This window comes from Orcinus orca, chromosome 15 (assembly GCF_937001465.1).
Source record: "Orcinus orca chromosome 15, mOrcOrc1.1, whole genome shotgun sequence".
Classification (NCBI taxonomy): Eukaryota; Metazoa; Chordata; class Mammalia; order Artiodactyla; family Delphinidae; genus Orcinus; species Orcinus orca.
The window spans coordinates 20,386,449-20,404,066 of record NC_064573.1 but is presented as its reverse complement, the minus strand read 5'-3'; the positions used below and the strand labels follow the sequence as shown (position 1 = coordinate 20,404,066).

At 35.0% G+C, this 17,618-nt stretch overlaps 1 protein-coding gene across 1 annotated transcript in view; it reads left to right on the top strand.

Annotated features, from left to right (window-relative positions):
- LOC101282051 (netrin receptor DCC) overlaps window positions 1-17,618 on the top strand; it is a 158,641-nt gene that overhangs the window by 75,412 nt on the left and 65,611 nt on the right. The window contains exon 12 of the mRNA XM_049698139.1: window positions 9,262-9,417. Coding sequence (XP_049554096.1) covers window positions 9,262-9,417 — 156 coding nt within the window. The remainder of the gene's footprint in view (window positions 1-9,261; window positions 9,418-17,618) is intronic.

The window sequence follows — 17,618 nt, the reverse complement described above, 5'->3', positions numbered from 1 at the left end:
GCTAATTATCATTTCATTTAATCCTCACAATATTCTTACGTGGTGAGATTATCCTGATTTTACAGATGGGAAACAGAGACTCAAGCAGTTTAAGAAACTTACTCCAGGACACAACTGGGCAGCCTATGAGCCTCTATGGTATACTGCTTTTCTAAAGATAAAGATGCCTTATATTATTTATATTCATTTTTTTAACATCTTTATTGGAGTATAATTGCTTTACACTGGTGTGTTAGTTTCTGCTTTATAACAAAGTGAATCAGTTATACATATACATATATCCCCATATCTCCTCCCTCTTGCGTCTCCCTCCCTCCCACCCTCCCTATCCCACCCCTCTAGGTGGTCACAAAACACCGAGCTGATCTCCCTGTGCTATGCAGTTGCTTCCCACTAGCTATATCTATAGCACCATGTTCTATAAAATGGTAATTACCAGATAAAATATAAACTACCTGAAGTGTTTTTTAGTTCTTAAAACCCACAGGAAATGGTATTTAATTTCACTGAAGTACAAAATCTGTTTATTTGTCTAAGAATATACTTCATGGTTGAAAACATTATGTGGCATATGCTACTTCCTACCCCTGAGCACACTTCACAGCTAGGTACGCTGATGCCCATGAGAAGCATACCAGCTGATAGTATAGGCAGGAAAAGACCCCGGATATTCTGATTTCCCCAGTCGAGTGTTGTTTCCTACAAAATGGTAGCAAAAAGTGAGTATTGTTACGATGGCCAAAGAATTATTTGAAATGTTTTTCTTACTAAAAATGAAGTTAATTACAAGAAATCGGAAGCTTCAGGTATAACTTTCCTTAAGTTTTTAAGGATAAGTAAGAGTTATATGCTGGGTTTCCAGGAATCAGACTGAATAGAGATTGTAAAACAGGAGCTGTATTAGCAAGTGCCTCAGGAATAACACCTGTGAGGGTAAAGGATGCAGGATTGCTGGGAGGGAGATACTGAACTGATGATGCAGTTTGATGGAGGCCTCGGCTGACCGTGTAGGTTGCTGTGGTGCTGGAATTGTCCTCTGTGTTGTCCCAGATGAGGTGGGAGGGAGGGGCTGTTCTGTAGTCTTTGATGCAGGCTGCTCCTAGGAAGAGACGTAGATTTTCTTACCGTTTCAGTATTTTATTACTCGATGGAGCCTAACTATTTGTTTGGCCTTGGAAAGATTCCCTTTCCATTTTCAACCTGTGTTTTCTTCTTCTGTAAAATGCAGGAGAGGTGAGGAATCAGAACTAGGAAATATGTAGACGGAAGCAGATACCCTGTAAGATCCCATCAGTTGTACAGGTTTAATAATTTACTGTATGAGAGTTTTGCTGGGTAAAAGCCTCTTGAATTCCATTTTTTTTTTCAGTTTTTTCTTTCCTAGTAAATATTTGAGGGAAAACTGTAAAATTCGCCTTTAAAAAAAAGAAATCTCAAAACGTTAAACTAGAGGCTATTAAAAAGACTGAGGCAAAGAAAAGCATACAGTTTTGCTTTGGGGATAGCTTGGAGGCTGCTATGGCTACTGGTTTGGGGGCTTTCTAGAACATTCTCTATGAGCGCCAACTCTTTTTTTTCCCCATTCCCACTATCTGCTTTAATCACTTGATTGCAGAACTCAAACTGAAACAAAGAAGCTATTGAAAAGTAAAATAAAGCCGCATGAGAAAAAGCAAGATTTTAAAAACTGGAATTCTCTTAGCTTGAGGTGCTGTATTACCAGAGGTTCTCTTGTGCACAGATGGACACTGGGAGAGACTGGCCTATGAAAGTCCAGTTTCCTAACCTCTGAAATATTTGATTTCAAATCAGAATCTTTGTCTGACCGTTACATACGTGGTGTGAGAAGCCAGTGTCTTAAGACTGGTCCCAGCTCAATGGGCTTCTGGAACATTTATTCCTTCACCTTGTGGATTCCCGCATCTGACCAAGAATGCTTCTTTAAGAGTAATAAGTGCAAACAATTCTTTTAGTACCATAAACACAAGTGCATACAAATTTTCAGCTCTTCAGAACTGTGGGAGCAGTGGCAAGGTGCAGAAAGTTCGGAGCTCATTTAAATTTGCATTAGAAATGGTATCATTACCTAGTATATGTTTCCAACCAATATTTGATAACTTTATTAAGATCAGTTTTTATTCTTTGAGTCTTGAACGTTATATTTCATTCCTTCTGTTACTGTGAATTTCTGCAGAAGGACTATTTTTTATGTATCCCTATAATTCCCACAGTGCTGTGTAAATGACTTTGTATAACAGTTGTTACTAAATATGGGTTGAAAGCACAGAGGTGGTTTCTTGATAGTTCTACAAGCAAATGATTTTTATATCAAGTTTGTTGATTAGTAATTCCACTGGATTACACTGGATTACTGGATTAATTCCACTGGATATCCAAATCAGCAGGTCAGTAAGATTGTGCAGACACGGTCAAAACATGGCCTTTAAGTTCAAGACGGTACATATGAGGAATGCAGAATTGTGTTTGTAGGGAGGATTTTACAAGGCAAAAAATAGCTTGATTATCAGAGATATAGGAATAATCCAGAAGGGACCTGACAAAGAGTTGGTGGAAGAATTTTGAATGAGGGAGTACAAAAGGTACTCTAGCTTTTAGAAAGGTTTCCTAGAGCAATATGAAAAAGAAAGAATCTGTTGCTTTTTTTTAAAAGTATAGTTGATTTACAATAGTGTGTTACTTTCAAGTGTATAGCAAAGTGATTCAGTTTTTTTTTAGATTATTTTCCATTATAGGTTATTACAAGATATTGAATATGACTCTCTGTGTTATACAGTAAATCCTTATTGCTTACATACTTTATGTATAGTAGTTTGTATCTGTTAATCCTACACTCCTAATCTGTCCCTCCCTCCCTCTCCCCTTCGGTAACTATAAGTTTGTTTTCTATGTCTATGAGTCTGTTTCTGTCCTGTATATAGACTTATTTGTATTATTTTGAGATTCCACATATAAGTGATATCTTGTAGTATTTGTCTTTTTCTGTCTGACTTACTTCACTAAGTATAATGTTCTCTAGGTCAGCCATAAAAAAATGAAATATTGCCATTTGCAGAGACATGGATGGACTAGAAGATTCCTCACTTTTTCAGATTTATGTCACCCAATTCTTCCTTAATTCCTAACCTCTTAGAGGTTTCTACAGCGAAATGCACTATCTTTTCTTCCAGGATCTTTCTCATCTGAGTCAAGTCTTTTGGGTGGTCTGGGGTAACTTGTAAAAGATTAAAGCAGATGGGCTTACAGTGTCCTGGGAAAGTCACTGGTCTGCAGAGAAGGAAGCTGTATGATGCCTCAAGCTCATCTCAAAGGAGTCCTCTAGCCCCAGATCAGAGTCTACTTTTCCTGCAGTCTCATCTGTCTGATGTCCTTGGTGTCAAAATGTACTCTCAGATGTTCACAACTATTTCAGATTTCTGGACTTCATAGCCATATCTCATTTGAGAAGTGAGTGAAGGCTGCAGGAGGCTGTAAGGGTCTTAAGGTTCCCTGCTCATATTTGCTCTTAGGACGTTTTCATAGCTGCCCTGTGGCAGTCACTAGTCCAGTCACCTCCACATCGTATCTCAGCTTGTAAAGTGTGTGAAAACCACATGAAAAGTGGGCTGGCTGGATAGATTTAGATAAACTAAGAGCCTTCCCTTAGCTCCTAAATGACAGAACGAGAATTTGAACCAGGTTGATTTTATAATCATAATTCCAGTTATTTTCTTCCTCCAGAGAAAGAACTTTTCTTTCTAATCTCATAAATCTTACAGTGTCGTACTTCCCTCAGGTTCAAACTTGAGTTAAAAAAACACTATTTAGTTTCCTCTAACTTAATGTACTCCTCTTTCAATTGTAAGATGGTATTTTTTAATAGAACTAATTAGCATTTTAATAGAACTATAATGGCAATAATTGTCAGTATCTTTGGAAAAGTTTGGCTTATATTTTAAGTGGTCATATTTTTTAAACTTTTACTTACTTTTAAGCAGTTTTATTGAGATATAACTTATACATATATATATATATAACTGTACGTATTTAATTTATACAAATCTACTAAGTTTAGATATATGCATACACCCATGAAACCATCACCATAATCAAAGTCATAGACATATAAGAAGGTTGTTTTAACAATACTTCCTATTGAATGGTATTCAGCTCAGTCTTGGGGCAGATCTATAGGAACCCAGCAGATTAATATCAATAACCCATATTTCCACAGTGCTGACTCCTGACCCCTCACCCTGCTGCACTTCCATGTGGATAATCTCTTTAATCCTCAGAACCACACCATAAAGTTGGTACCATGATCATCTCCACTTTACAGATGAGAAAACCAAGAAACAGAGAGCATATATACCCTCTCAAGCGAATGTATAGTTATCCACTACTGCATAACAAATTACCCCCAAAATGTAACAACATAAAACAGCCATTTATTTTTTTCAACAGCTTCTGAGGGTCAGGAATACAGGAGTGATTTAGCCAGGCAGTTCTGCCTCAAGACATGACTCCTGGCTTCCTCCAGAGTGAATTATCAGAGAGAGAGAGAGAGAGAGAAAGAGAAAGAGATAGAGAGAAATCTCATTTAACCTAATTTTGGAAGTGACATACCATCCCTTCCATTGCATTCTTTGGTCACCAGACCAACCCTGGTGAAATGTGGCAGGAAACTCCAATAGGGATGTGAAGACATGAGGAGGGAATCAGTGGGAGGTATCTTAGATACTGGCTGTGACATTTATTCACTACCAAGTGGCAGAACTGGATAGTGAACCCAGGCAGTTTGACCTCAGTTTGGGCTCTTTACCACTATGAGCAGATACTGACACACCATTGTAAAGCAATTATACTCTAATAAAGATGTTAAAAAATTAAAAATTAATAACTGCGGAACACGTCATTGTGAATGTTTGCTATTTTCCTAAAGGTGGAGGTTGTGGATACTTGTGGCAGCCATCCAGTGACAATTGCTTGTTAAAGGACACCTGAAAATGTGAAGGAAATTAGAGTATTTATCAAGGGCTATGGACACTACATTTCCAAATAGTCCAGAGTATATATAGGCCATTGCCGATATAAAGAGATGCTAAAGAGAAGCAGAATGAGAAATCATTTGACTTAAACTCTTTGTTCTTCAAAATATTATCTTTACTCTTCTGTTTGTCCACCTCTCCTCCTCAACAAATCTCTCAAATCTGTCAAGTGTCATGGTAAGAAATCTCTACAGAGAGCTTTATTTCTTAAAATTGTAGCTTTAAAAATAAAATCTCTACTTTAGATTTCCTATCAGTCATGTTTAGCGCTAACATTTTTTAAAATGTTGTCAAAGTTTTTGAATATCAACATGCCCTGTTCAGGGCACTAACTAATTTGGTGAGGGAATTTCCACTTGAAAAATCTTTGTGTGTCAGTATGACATATAAATTCAATTGTCAGCAAGCTGTGTCGGAACAGATTTCTAGTCATAGTCAGCCACAAAGCAGAGATTTATTGAAAATGCTTGATGATATCGCTCTCTGAGCTGTTTTACATAAACAGAGCAGTGCAGTGAATGCCTTGAATTGTAGTGTGAGGGTGTGTGTATGTGTGTGTGTTTCTGGCTCTCAAAACTGACATGTAGAGGGAAAATACCAAAATGCACTTCAATACACAGTGTTGGATCCAACTTATTTCCGAATGATTAGTTTCACAACAACAGTTTTATAAGTAAGGGTAGATGTCTGTGCCGTTTTAGAAATGAATCATGCATCAAAATACTTCAAAACCAAAGCTTTGGAATACTGACTATTCTATTTCATGTCAGCGTATAGAAGAATGAGAATTTCTGAGGTGCAGAGACATACAACCGATTTATTATTTTTTAGAGAACTTCTATTATTTGCAAACCTTTTGTACCCAGGTCAGTAGTCAAAATGCAAAACTCATGAAAAGTAAAATTTCTTTTCTTCAGTAATGAAAGACTTGGAGCTGGAATATAAATTTAGTCTCTTGGGTTCTCTCAGCTTTCTAACTTATACAGAATCTGTGGCTTGCCAAATTATTTTATGTTTCTCTATTCAAATTTATTCAGCTCGAAACAGGAGATATTTATGACATTTTTTTTCTAAGTGTATTCTAAAAGATTGGTTAAATTCACATAACAATATTGATTAGAAAGGTGCGCAGTTTGTCAAGTGGGTGCCTTCCGCATCTAAAGGAGACTATCATTGTCACATTTATTTATGAGTAAAAATTGTCAACACAGGAAAGGCTTTGCAATTTGGCAGTCAACCTTAATGACTATGCAGTGATCTCATTTTGATCAGTAAGATGTGTGAATTCATTAAATTAACTGCTTCAGAGACTGAGATTTTGAGTTATATGAATACAGACTTTACGTTATTATATGACTCTTATTTACAAATGTGTTCAAATCTATTATTATTATCATTATTATTACTATAGTAACATAGTAACTATACACATCAGGATACTAAATAATACATCAAACCATGTAAAAAATCTCCAATGGGTTAAAATGACAGATTTCTAAATAATACTTCTAGAAAATCTTTCTTATTAACTCACTTGAAAAATATGAAGTATTTCCAGCACCATACTTTGACAGACACAAAGACTATAAAATTATAACCTTTTCCTTTGGGGAATTTATAATTATTTTGGCTAGTATCTGATTTGAATTTCTGATTCTTTTTAAAAGTTTCCTTGTCATTTTATTTCTTTTCCCTTTTCTAAAGTCTGTTCATATGTTTGTATAGTCACAATTTACTCTTTATAAAATATTTTATAGATTATAAAGCATCTTCATTTATGATGCTATATATCATTTAATAATCTCAGTTTTTCATTCGAGTCCTCCCAAAAATAATTTAGAAAAGCTTTGTATCACCACACAGTTTTAACTTAACATTTACAATATTATAAGTTAAGTATCTGTGAAATATGTAATTTTTCTGGTATTCCACTCTTTCAAATAAAGCCAAAAGTATAAAAATACCATAGCAATATGATACCCACATCATCCATTTACAAAATACATGAGGAAGGTCCCTTTTACAGAGAAAAGTTGTATCACTCATTTTTCCCTTGAACTAGTACCTACAATTCACTTTCCCCACAGAATATACAGTTGTCATCTGTTTTTAGGACTATCTTTGATCGATCATCTATCTTATTTCTTTGAAACATAATATTTTTATAAACTGAGATGTTAGATTTATATTATAAACTTATGTGACCACAAGTTTTTAACTGCTAATTATTTTTCTTCTCGGTGTGTTAACATTACAATTCGTATTTCTGCACAATTGTATATAAAATAAGATTGTGTTAGAATTGTATCACTTAATGACATGAAAGATGCTTCTTTTGTGCAACTAATGCATGTATTCATGGATGAACATTACTTACTGCATAAATTCTATTCCGATGTTTTCTCTTTTTGATCTAAACATTGAGAAACCTTGTTTGCATTAAGTATGAGCAAGTGCAATAACAATGAGATTTTTATAGCAATCATTCAAAGATTCAAACTCCTTCCAAATTACATGCCAGAATTATTCTGTGAACTCTCATACAAAGTTACTTTTAATAGTATTTCAGTAAACAACTAGATAATGTCTTCCTTCAATTTTTCTGGAAGTAAAAGTTTTAGAAACTACCTAAATTTCAAAGGTATTTATTACTCATTCAAGTTACTTACTTTCTAATTTTCTAGGAGATACAACAGTAAAAAGTTTTACTAAGACTTACAAAGTAATTATAAAATACATATGCAGATTTTTTTCACTTAGAGGTACTTTGTGTAATACAATATACTAAGACAGGATTGGAAACATTGAAATATCACATATCTTTACTAACATAATCTTTTGAAAAAATGTTTTATCCCATTAAATAATTAATAGGTATTTTTATTCGATTCAGATAAAACAACCATTACTTAACCAACTGAAAAAAGAGTTAGTCTTCATTGTCAAACCGGTCAGTCAAAACTTTTTATCTGAAAAAAACCCAACTTCGTTTTTCAATCAAACATGTTAATAGACACTTTAAGAAGTGTTATAAATAAACTGAAAAATGAATTCTCGAATGCAGTTTTAAGAGCTAGTTTACTAGAAGCAGTCTTTTTATTTTAAAATGTTATGTATTTAATGTAATTAATCTGCATTTTTAAGTTAAAATGTTTTTAAAATCTGTTTCTAACAATAGTGCAAGATAATCTGTATCTTGATGATGAAATTACTTTCGTAAGAGGATGTGATTAAAAAAAAAAGATTTTCCTTTGGTAAATGTACACTGCTGTGCATGCTGAACTCCAGCAATTGACATTAGGGTATAATTAAATAAAAAATCAAGTATATAACAGAAATAACTTCATTAATTTTATACACAGAAATATACTGTTGAAATTGATCATACCCGTAGCTAGCTTAATTTTTATTTTTAGTTAATGAGAGGTAGGGAATACTAAACATTTTATAAGATGGAGATTGACTACACTTAGAGTAAATATTTCATAATAAGATATAATTGAACAGATATTTGAATAATGGAATGGAACAATGCTCACTAAACCTAGAAAATATTGTGTAAGATATCATCTGTGGGTTTAAGTCAATATAACTTAAAACATGTTTGGTATTCACAGAAAACATTCAGTTGCATTTAAATTAATGTGTCACTAAGTTGTACTACTATTTTGGCTGTTTGAAAGTATTTTCTTTCTATTTAAATATAAATCCTTTGTGTGATTATTTAGACTATAACTTGCTATTTTCTCTCCAGACTATAGATCTCCAAAGCATTACACTCTTTCACGGAATTAATAGAAAATTCCCATTTTCTTAGCCCACTCTATATAATATATTCCATTTCTGAACAACACAGTATTTCTAATGTCATCATTCTTGCCTAGGAGAAAGACTGAAACAAAAACTAAACTAAACTAAATAAAAGCCAGGAAGCCTTAAGATGGCTTTATGATGGCTGATGAATCATTTCCTTGTTTGAAACCATGAAAAGTTTTAAACCTCAGGGTAATGCTCCCTGGTAAGATTCTTAAAGAGTGAGTTATCTCTTCTGAGCTAAGAAAGGGACTTTCTGGAAAGAGAGGTAAGTAAAGGAACCTACATGGTACTGTGAAGACGTGCATGGATTTGAAGATGTGAAAATGTAGCCGTTTCCTTTTTGCTTGTTAGGTGCATGCGTAGAATTATACATACTAACGATAACATCTTTGTTTTGCAGCTGTCGTGAGTGCCATCCCTGTGCCAACCCTAGAAAGTGCCCAGTACCCAGGAATCCTTCCATCGCCCACGTGTGCATACCCCCACCCGCAGTTCACCCTCCGGCCTGTGCCGTTCCCTACACTGTCAGTGGACCGAGGTTTCGGAGCCGGAAAAAGTTAGTGTATTGCATTTTCCTTTCTTTTTACTGGGAACAAATGAATAATACCAAGGATGTCTTGTCAAGTGTGTAGCATTTTGGTGTTCTTATCCTTTGGAAAAATTGATATACTTATGACCTGTGTACTAGAATTTTCTTTTCCAGCATCGTCTGTTTTTTTGGACCCTATGTACATGCTTTTGGACTGATTTTCTAGGAGTCTTTCCATAGTCCATTGCACTGACAGTACGGGGAGTCATGGGGAAACAAAGATTAACTGCTTCAGTAAAACAGTGATGTGATGGGTGCTTGAAATTAATTTGTTCTGTTAACTGGGAAGTTAATAAGCAAGTGACTGTCCTCCAACATTCTTATTTAAGTGTCTGTTGGTTATAACTAAAGATGTCTCATTGATTTTCCTTATAACCAATAACTGTATGAAAGCTCTCTTTATTAAATCAGTTCAGCGATACATTTTCATCTTTAAGAAATAGTTGCTGGAGATGAAAAATTCCCAGAGTGGTATTTCATCTGTTTTTATGTATGTGTATTTCCAGTTTTAATGAGATATAATTGACATTTAACATTGTATAAATTTAAGGTGTACAAAATGTTGATTTGATACACTTATGTATTGCAAAATGATTACCACCATAACCTTAGCCAACATCCCCATCATGTCACATAATAAGCATTTCTTTTTTGTAATAAAAATATTTAAGAGCTACTCTCTTAGCAACTTTCATGTGTATAATACAGTATCATTAACTGTAATCACTATGCTGTACATTAGATCCCCAGAACTTATTCATCTTATAAGTGGAAGTTTGTACTCTGACCAATATCTCCCTTCTTCTCTCAACCCCCAGCCCCTGGTGAACATAATTCTAGCTTCTATTTCTACGAGTTTGGCTTTTTTAGATTCCACATATAAGTGATGTTATATAATGTATGTCTTTCTCTGTCTGACTTATCTCATTCAGCATGATGTCCTCAAGGTCTGTCTATGTTGTTGCAAATGGCTGGATGTCCTTCTTTCTCATGGCTGAATAATATAGATAGATAGATAGATAGATAGATAGATAGAGATGTAGCTGTAGATGTAGATATAGATACAGATATAAATATAAATATAGATAGATACATATCTCACATCTTCTTTACCCATTCATCCTGGACAAAAACTTAGCTTTTTCATTGTTTTGGCTATTGTGAATAATGCTGCAAAAAGCACAGGAGTGCAGATATCTCTTTGATATCCTGATTGCCTTTGGCTACACCCAGAAGTGGGATGACTGGATCATATGATTGTTCAATCTTTAATTTCCTAAGGAACTTCCATACTGTTTTCTATAGTGGCTACACTCATTTATATTCCTACTAACAGTGCAAAAGTGTTTTCCTTTCTGCACATCCTTGCCAAGACTTGTTATCTCTTGCTTTTTTTATTTTAGCCATTCTAATAGATGTGAGGTGGTATCTCATTGTGGTTTTGATTTGCATTTCCCTAATGATTAGTGATGTTGAGCACCTTTTCTTCTATCTGTTGGTCTTTTATATTCCCTTTTCGGAATAATATCCATTCAGTTCCTCTGCCCATTTTTTAATCACATTGTCTTTTTGCTATTGAGTTGTATGTGTTCTTTATATATTTTGTATATTAACCACTTATCAGATGTTTGATTTGTAAGAATTTTCTCCCCTTACCTTTTCATTTTATTTCTGTGTAGAAGCTGTTTAATTTGACGAAGTTCCACTTGCTTATTTTTGCTCTTGTTAGCTTTGCTTTTGGTGTCCAGTCAAAAAAATGTCTAAGTTTTCTTTCAGGAGTTTTACGGTTCCAGGTCTTATGTTCAAGCCTTTAATCCATTTTGAGTTTATTTTTGCAGATGGTACCAGATAGGGGTTCAGTTTTATTCTTTCACATGTGACTATCCAGTTTTCCCACCACCATTTATTGAAGAGACTCTTCTTTCCCCATGATATATTATTGGATTCCTTGTTAAATATTAGTTGATTTTTATATGTGGAGATTTATTTGGGCTCTCAATTCTGTTCCATTGGTCTGTGTCTGTTTTATGCTAATACTATACTGTTTTAATTGCTATACTTTTGTGGGATAGCTTGAAATCAGGAACTATGATGCCTCCAGCTTTGTCCTTAGGATTGCTTTCAGCTATTCAGAATTTCATACAAATTTTAGGATTTTTTTCTCTATTTCTGTAAAAATGACATTGGAATTACAGTAGGGATTGCATTGAATATATAGATGGCTTTGGGTAGTAATTTTAACAATATTAATTCTTCCAATCCACGAACACAGTCTATCTTTCCATCTTTTGTAGCTTGTTCAATTTCTTTCATCAAAGTCTTCTTTCATCAATTCATCAAATATTAATTCTTCCAATCCATAAACAGAGTCTATCTTTACATCTTTTGTAGCTTATTCAGTTTCTTTCATCAAAGTCTTGCAGTGTTCAGTGTAGAGCTCTTTCGCCTCCTTGGTTAAATTTATTCCTAAGTATTTTGTTCTTTTTCATGCTATTGTAAATGAGATTGTTTTCTTAATTTCTCTTTCTGATAGTTTGCTGTTAGCATATAAAAATGCAACTGATTTTTGTATATTGATTTTGTATCCTGAGAGTAGTATTTCATTTGTTTCAAGGAATGTAGGAATGGAGAAAGAATCTCAAGCTATTATATATACCCTGGTGATTTCTCCTGTGCCATTTGGCTTTTTTTTTTTTTCTTCAAGCACAGCATTTTAAAATCTATTTTATGGCATTCTTCTCCTTGTTACGAAGGGGTGACTCAGCAGCTCCTGTGAGATGGGATATTTCGTAATAGATAAGATGGTAACAGCAATAAAATATATTTGTGGGGTAGCTATATTTTTTCCAACTCAACAGGGGCAGCTCTAAGAAATCATAAATCATCTAGATGTAACAAGGTTAGAATTAAAAGGCATTAGGAATCTACCAACAGATAATTATATTTATTTTTCTTTTTCTCACTGCACATCATGTCTAGAGAATAGAGTTGTGTGCAAAAACTCCAAGAAAAAATCCCCCAAACCATACTGAAGGAATTTAAATATGAAAGGTGTGAGAAGTCCAACAACCCAAAATTTCCGAATCCCCAGACAACTAGGGCGATGATTCCAGTCAAAGAATTCAGAACCCACAAGTCCCTTCTTCAACTTCTGAAATGAACTGTCCCCAACAGAAAAGAGAGGTTTATAGTTTTAGTTTGGTTTTCTCCTCATTGATTCGTTGTTTACTGCTTTCTTTTGATTTCATTTATATTCTCTAACTTTAAAAGAAAGTGTAAGAATGGCTTTTATTGGTTCATTCCAGCAAGACTGAGACAGCCAAAGTTCACTACTTTGTTTAAAACTAGCAATTAGCTATTTTATTCATGGGTGTTCCTGTAGATTCTTTTCCATTTTTAAAAGCATCATCTCCTTCGGAAAATCCAGCATCCCATTTACTCTTTGATTCCAAAAGTTAAATTTCAGTGAAAACAATAAAAACAATAAATGAGCTAGTATAAAATTTGTTTTCATCTGTGGTTAAGGACCACAGATTTGTTTATATCTGTGATTAGTCTCATGGATGACTCTGGTGCAAAATTTTGATTGTGGGGAGGCTGTGCATATCTGGGGTCAGAGGGTGAATCTCTGTATATTCCACTCAATTTTGCTAGGAACCTAAAAACTGCTCTAAAAATTAAGGTCTATTAGAAAGAAAGAAAGAAAAAAAAGAGAGAGGGAGAAGGAAGGGAGGGAGGGAAGAAGGAAGGGAGAAAAATTTAGTCTCCTTAGTAGATTTTTTATTTTGTTAATTTATTTAAAAGTAAGGATTATTAAATAAATTTAATTATGTAACTATTACATAATATATAATACAAACATACAATAGATAATGTAACTGTTATAGAAAGTTATGCAAATAAAAGATTCTTAACAGAATTCTTAGTTTAATAATTCTTGACTCTCATCTAAAATTAACAGGCATAGGCATTCTACTCCTGGCCAAGATTTCACATGTTTTTAAAATATATACTCAGTCATTCTTCAAGTACTTTTTGACCAAAGCTATGTGAAATGCAAAAGGTGTTTCTAAGTGCTTGCTTAGAAAAGAAAAAAAACAACGCATCCTCTTTTCTAGGAAACTAAATATTCTCTAAATCATTGTCAGAAACAGTTAACTTCCAGTCATTCAGTATCAGTTTCTAAATGCCTTGGAGAACACTAAACATCCCTGTTCTGTCTCAAGCAGAAAACATTTCATGCCTCTGGCTGGAGATGTCTTATTAGTCACCTTGAAAAACAGTGAAAGGCACACACAGGAAACGAAGCATTTGACTGTGTGAAATGGGGCAACTCTCCTTCCTCAAAAGTTATCAGAAAGACCTTTGACTTTGAGAGATGAATCACTAAAACTGTGCCCCCGAAGACTGCTGCTTTCTGAAGACACAAATAAAGCTGAATTTCTCCCCTCCCATAAGGAAAGGAAAGATATAGGTTGAAGTACATTTGCATAACACATATTTGGTGATCCATGGATAAAGCTTTATACAGTCATGATGGACAAATCTTTCCTCTTCCTACTAATGCGCTGCAGTTCTGCTCTTAGCCTCAATAGGCAAAGTAACTGGCCTTTGGGGAACAAGGAAAAGTGCTATATTTTGAAAACTTCAAATAATCATCTTGAGGTCTCATTTCTACAAATCAGTATAAAATCAGTGCCCCCATTTCCTCATCTTTGAAACAGGTACTAGAGAAGAGTAGATGATTTCCACTATTGTTTTCAGTGTCGGCATGGTCTTGGTGAGAAAGCTGGTCAACTTTATCCATGTTATTTTTCTGCCCCGCCTCTCCGCCAAATTGGAAATCAGTTAACAAATGGAAGTTGACCTAAATAAGATCAGCACAGTAGAGTTCATGAATTTTTCTCTCGGGTCTTTTAAAAAAAATCCGAACTGTGAGGAATTGGGGTTACTTAGGATTATTGCATGATCTTGTTCTTCTGAGATTAATGAGTGAATTTGGTTCCTAAAAATGTTCGAGTCTTGAAGTGTCTTTGCTCAGAGTTATGAGTGCTGTATTTCTTTCAAATATTGCAATTTTAGATGGAAGAAAAAATCCTCATTTCCATTTTTGCAATATTTTTGCCAGTTATTCCATAGCAATTATTTATGTGTTGACATTAATTATTATAAAGTGCCTTGAGATTTGACTCTGCTGTGTAATTGTATGCTATTTGTACAATGAATTCCTACTATTTCATCATTTGAAAAGGAGTGCCTTGCCAGTACATATTTGATTCTCACTTTAGTGTCTAAATTGCAGGGAAGCTGCACTTCATGGGCGAAAGGAGGTTTTGTTTGCTTTTAGAGCTCTTAGTACAGCTAAATGTCATGTCACAGAGCAAATCTGTTTCACATAGGTGTCCTGAAGCTGGCACCTGAACTGGCCAAACGGGCTCATCTGAAATGAGAGCTTTTCCAGTGGAGCAGTTGCTATTGTATTTGTCTGAGAATTTTTTCACTGCCTTAGATGTCAGCCATTTCTAAAAGGCATTTTTTTTTTTTTTTTGCTCTATGTAAAATATAAGCATTATGAATTGTCTATGGAAAACCTGTACCTTGTCCATTGTATTAGGTATTAAGCAAAATTAACGTTTTGAACAAAACAAAAACAGTCCCTTATGCATTACTGATACATTCAGTGTTGAGGCTGGACCCTCCCATTCCACCTAGCACATTGCATTAGGCACGTTCCTTTTCACTATGTGGTACTAAGTACTGATTTTGCTAAAGAGCTGGTCCATTGATATCAAGCCACCGTTACTTCTCTCAAAGTCAAGAACCACATTGTGATGTTCCCAGTGGAAATCATGGTGGCCAACTGAAAACTTGGGAATGGAGGACTAGGCATGCACAGCATTTTTATTTTCAAATATGCTGAAGAGAAGAAAAATGGGGAGTTCCCCCCTAAAATTCACTGAAGTCAACAGAATTCATGTGAAGCCTGAGGTTTTAAAGTAACTAAATTTTAGAAGACTAAAAAAATTGCATGTAAGTTTTATTAAACCTATGATCACAATAATATTTTAACTTAGATCTATTTGATTTCAAAAATGTAGAAGAATAGAAGAAAATATGAAGGAAGGAATGAAGAAAAGAAAGACATCACAAAACGTTATTATTTCTGTAATAACTAAAGCAGTTTTCAAAATATGATATGGATTTACTGCAGTCCATCTTCAATAGAGAGAAGTACAGCAGATTTCTGAGGAAAATTGTGAACTTTCTTTTCTTGGAGAGGCATTTATAATATGATGATATGGGCCATTTAATAAAAACCAGCCCTTTGGTAATAAAGAAGGACCTTGTTGTAGGTTCCTGCAGCTGCTTCTCTCTGATCTAGATTTGAGAGATACTGTATTTTTATTTGGACAACTGACCGTTGGTCATTTGTTCCTTTAGACTAAATATGAGTCTAGAGTAAAACCTTCATAATTTTCTTTGTTTCTAAAACTATACTCTCAACCACCTAATTACACCATCTTGATTGAACACACATGTTCCTCTTTCCCTTTACATTCTTAAAAGCAGTTTAGCTCCTTATACCACCTACCTGAAGCCCCCATTCCCTTTTGCCTTAGAGAACCAACATCACCAAAGATTTGCCTTAATGTTTTCCTTGCAGCCCCATACTTGAACCTTGAGATTGTACCTGCATGTGTTTCTCCTCTCCATCTTTGATAGGACTTCCTAGCCTAGAGATAAGGTACTTCTCTTCAAACTGCTCTTGCCCTCAGAGTTCTATCCAGTTTGCTGGATTACACTTTCCATATTTGAAGAAATCTTTAATCAAGTCTTTGCCCATTTTCTGGTTCCATTTGCTAAGTGACTGCATCTGTCCTGGGCCAACCCTGTATCTCCTCATCTCCATCTTTGAAGGGGGTAAGCCTGAAGCCCGCTCAGTGACCCAGAGGACCTCTAACCCTTTGTGAATATAGACAAGTGAGTTTTAATATCAAATACCCTCTGCAGGCACATTTCGCTTTTGCATATCTTTAATATGATATCTTGATCTTTTGTATCTTTAATCTCCACCCCCTTCAGCATTATCAGATTTTCTATCTCCTCTGCCCTTTGCTGACCTCACTGAGCCTCCCAGAGAGGTGTCTCAAAATTATCTCACAAACTAATTATCTTGAAATATTTCCTGCATAGAAATTCTCTTTCAAAAGTGAGACATTATCTTCTATCACTGTATTTTTTCCACTTTACCCAGTAGCACTTTTTAAAGAAATAAGTCATCAGAAATACTCTTCTTTCATCCACACTTATACCTGCTATGCAGCTCTGTTCATTTTCAATTTAACTGGGATCTGTTGACTCTGAATATGAATGAATAAAGTCAAATCACAGCATCCTTAGCATGATAAACAGTATTTTAGTCAAACTAAACTGTGTTCTCTGGAGAAAAGGTGTGTTTCCACATGCAGAACTGTCCAGATAGCCAAAGGCTTGTCACAAACGGCTGTGTGAAACCTCTCTAACCATAGTAATCTGACTGAAAATTACAATGTTTGCTACCAAAGAGGAAAAATTGCAATTCTGCGTTCAGGCAACTTGTTTCAGCAGATTGATCTCTCCTATAACTTCTTAGCTGGATGTGCTTCTATTTTGTTATGGAAGATAATGATGATGGTTATTATTCGTATCATTTTATTAGCAATGCCTTGAGCACCCGGTAACTCTGATTTGTCTGACAGTTGACATGGCATGTTTAAAAAAATTGGCATATCGGCTGGTAGATAATAATGCAGCCGTAGCCGGGTTTGGTACGTTGAATGTCACTGACATCGCTACTTATGAAAGGAGAAATAACCCTTTTTTTCTCGCTTTTTCACTTACGATTGCAAGGCCCAGACAATTCAGGCAACACAGTCAGTGCCGTGTATATTTTACTACTCTCCCCGGAAGACAGAGCCCTGTCCTACTGGGTCTGTTTCTACTGTTTAAAGGGGCAGTGTTATCCTATCCCTTAAATATATGAGGGTAGAGGGATGGAATGTTCTCAACGTGAAGAATGGATTAGTCAGATCCTGGCATAACTCTCTGAACTGCTCCAGGGCCCCTTCGGGTGACTTAGGGAAAGCCCACTTTGTCACGGATTATGAATGGCTTTTTGTGTCTCCCTT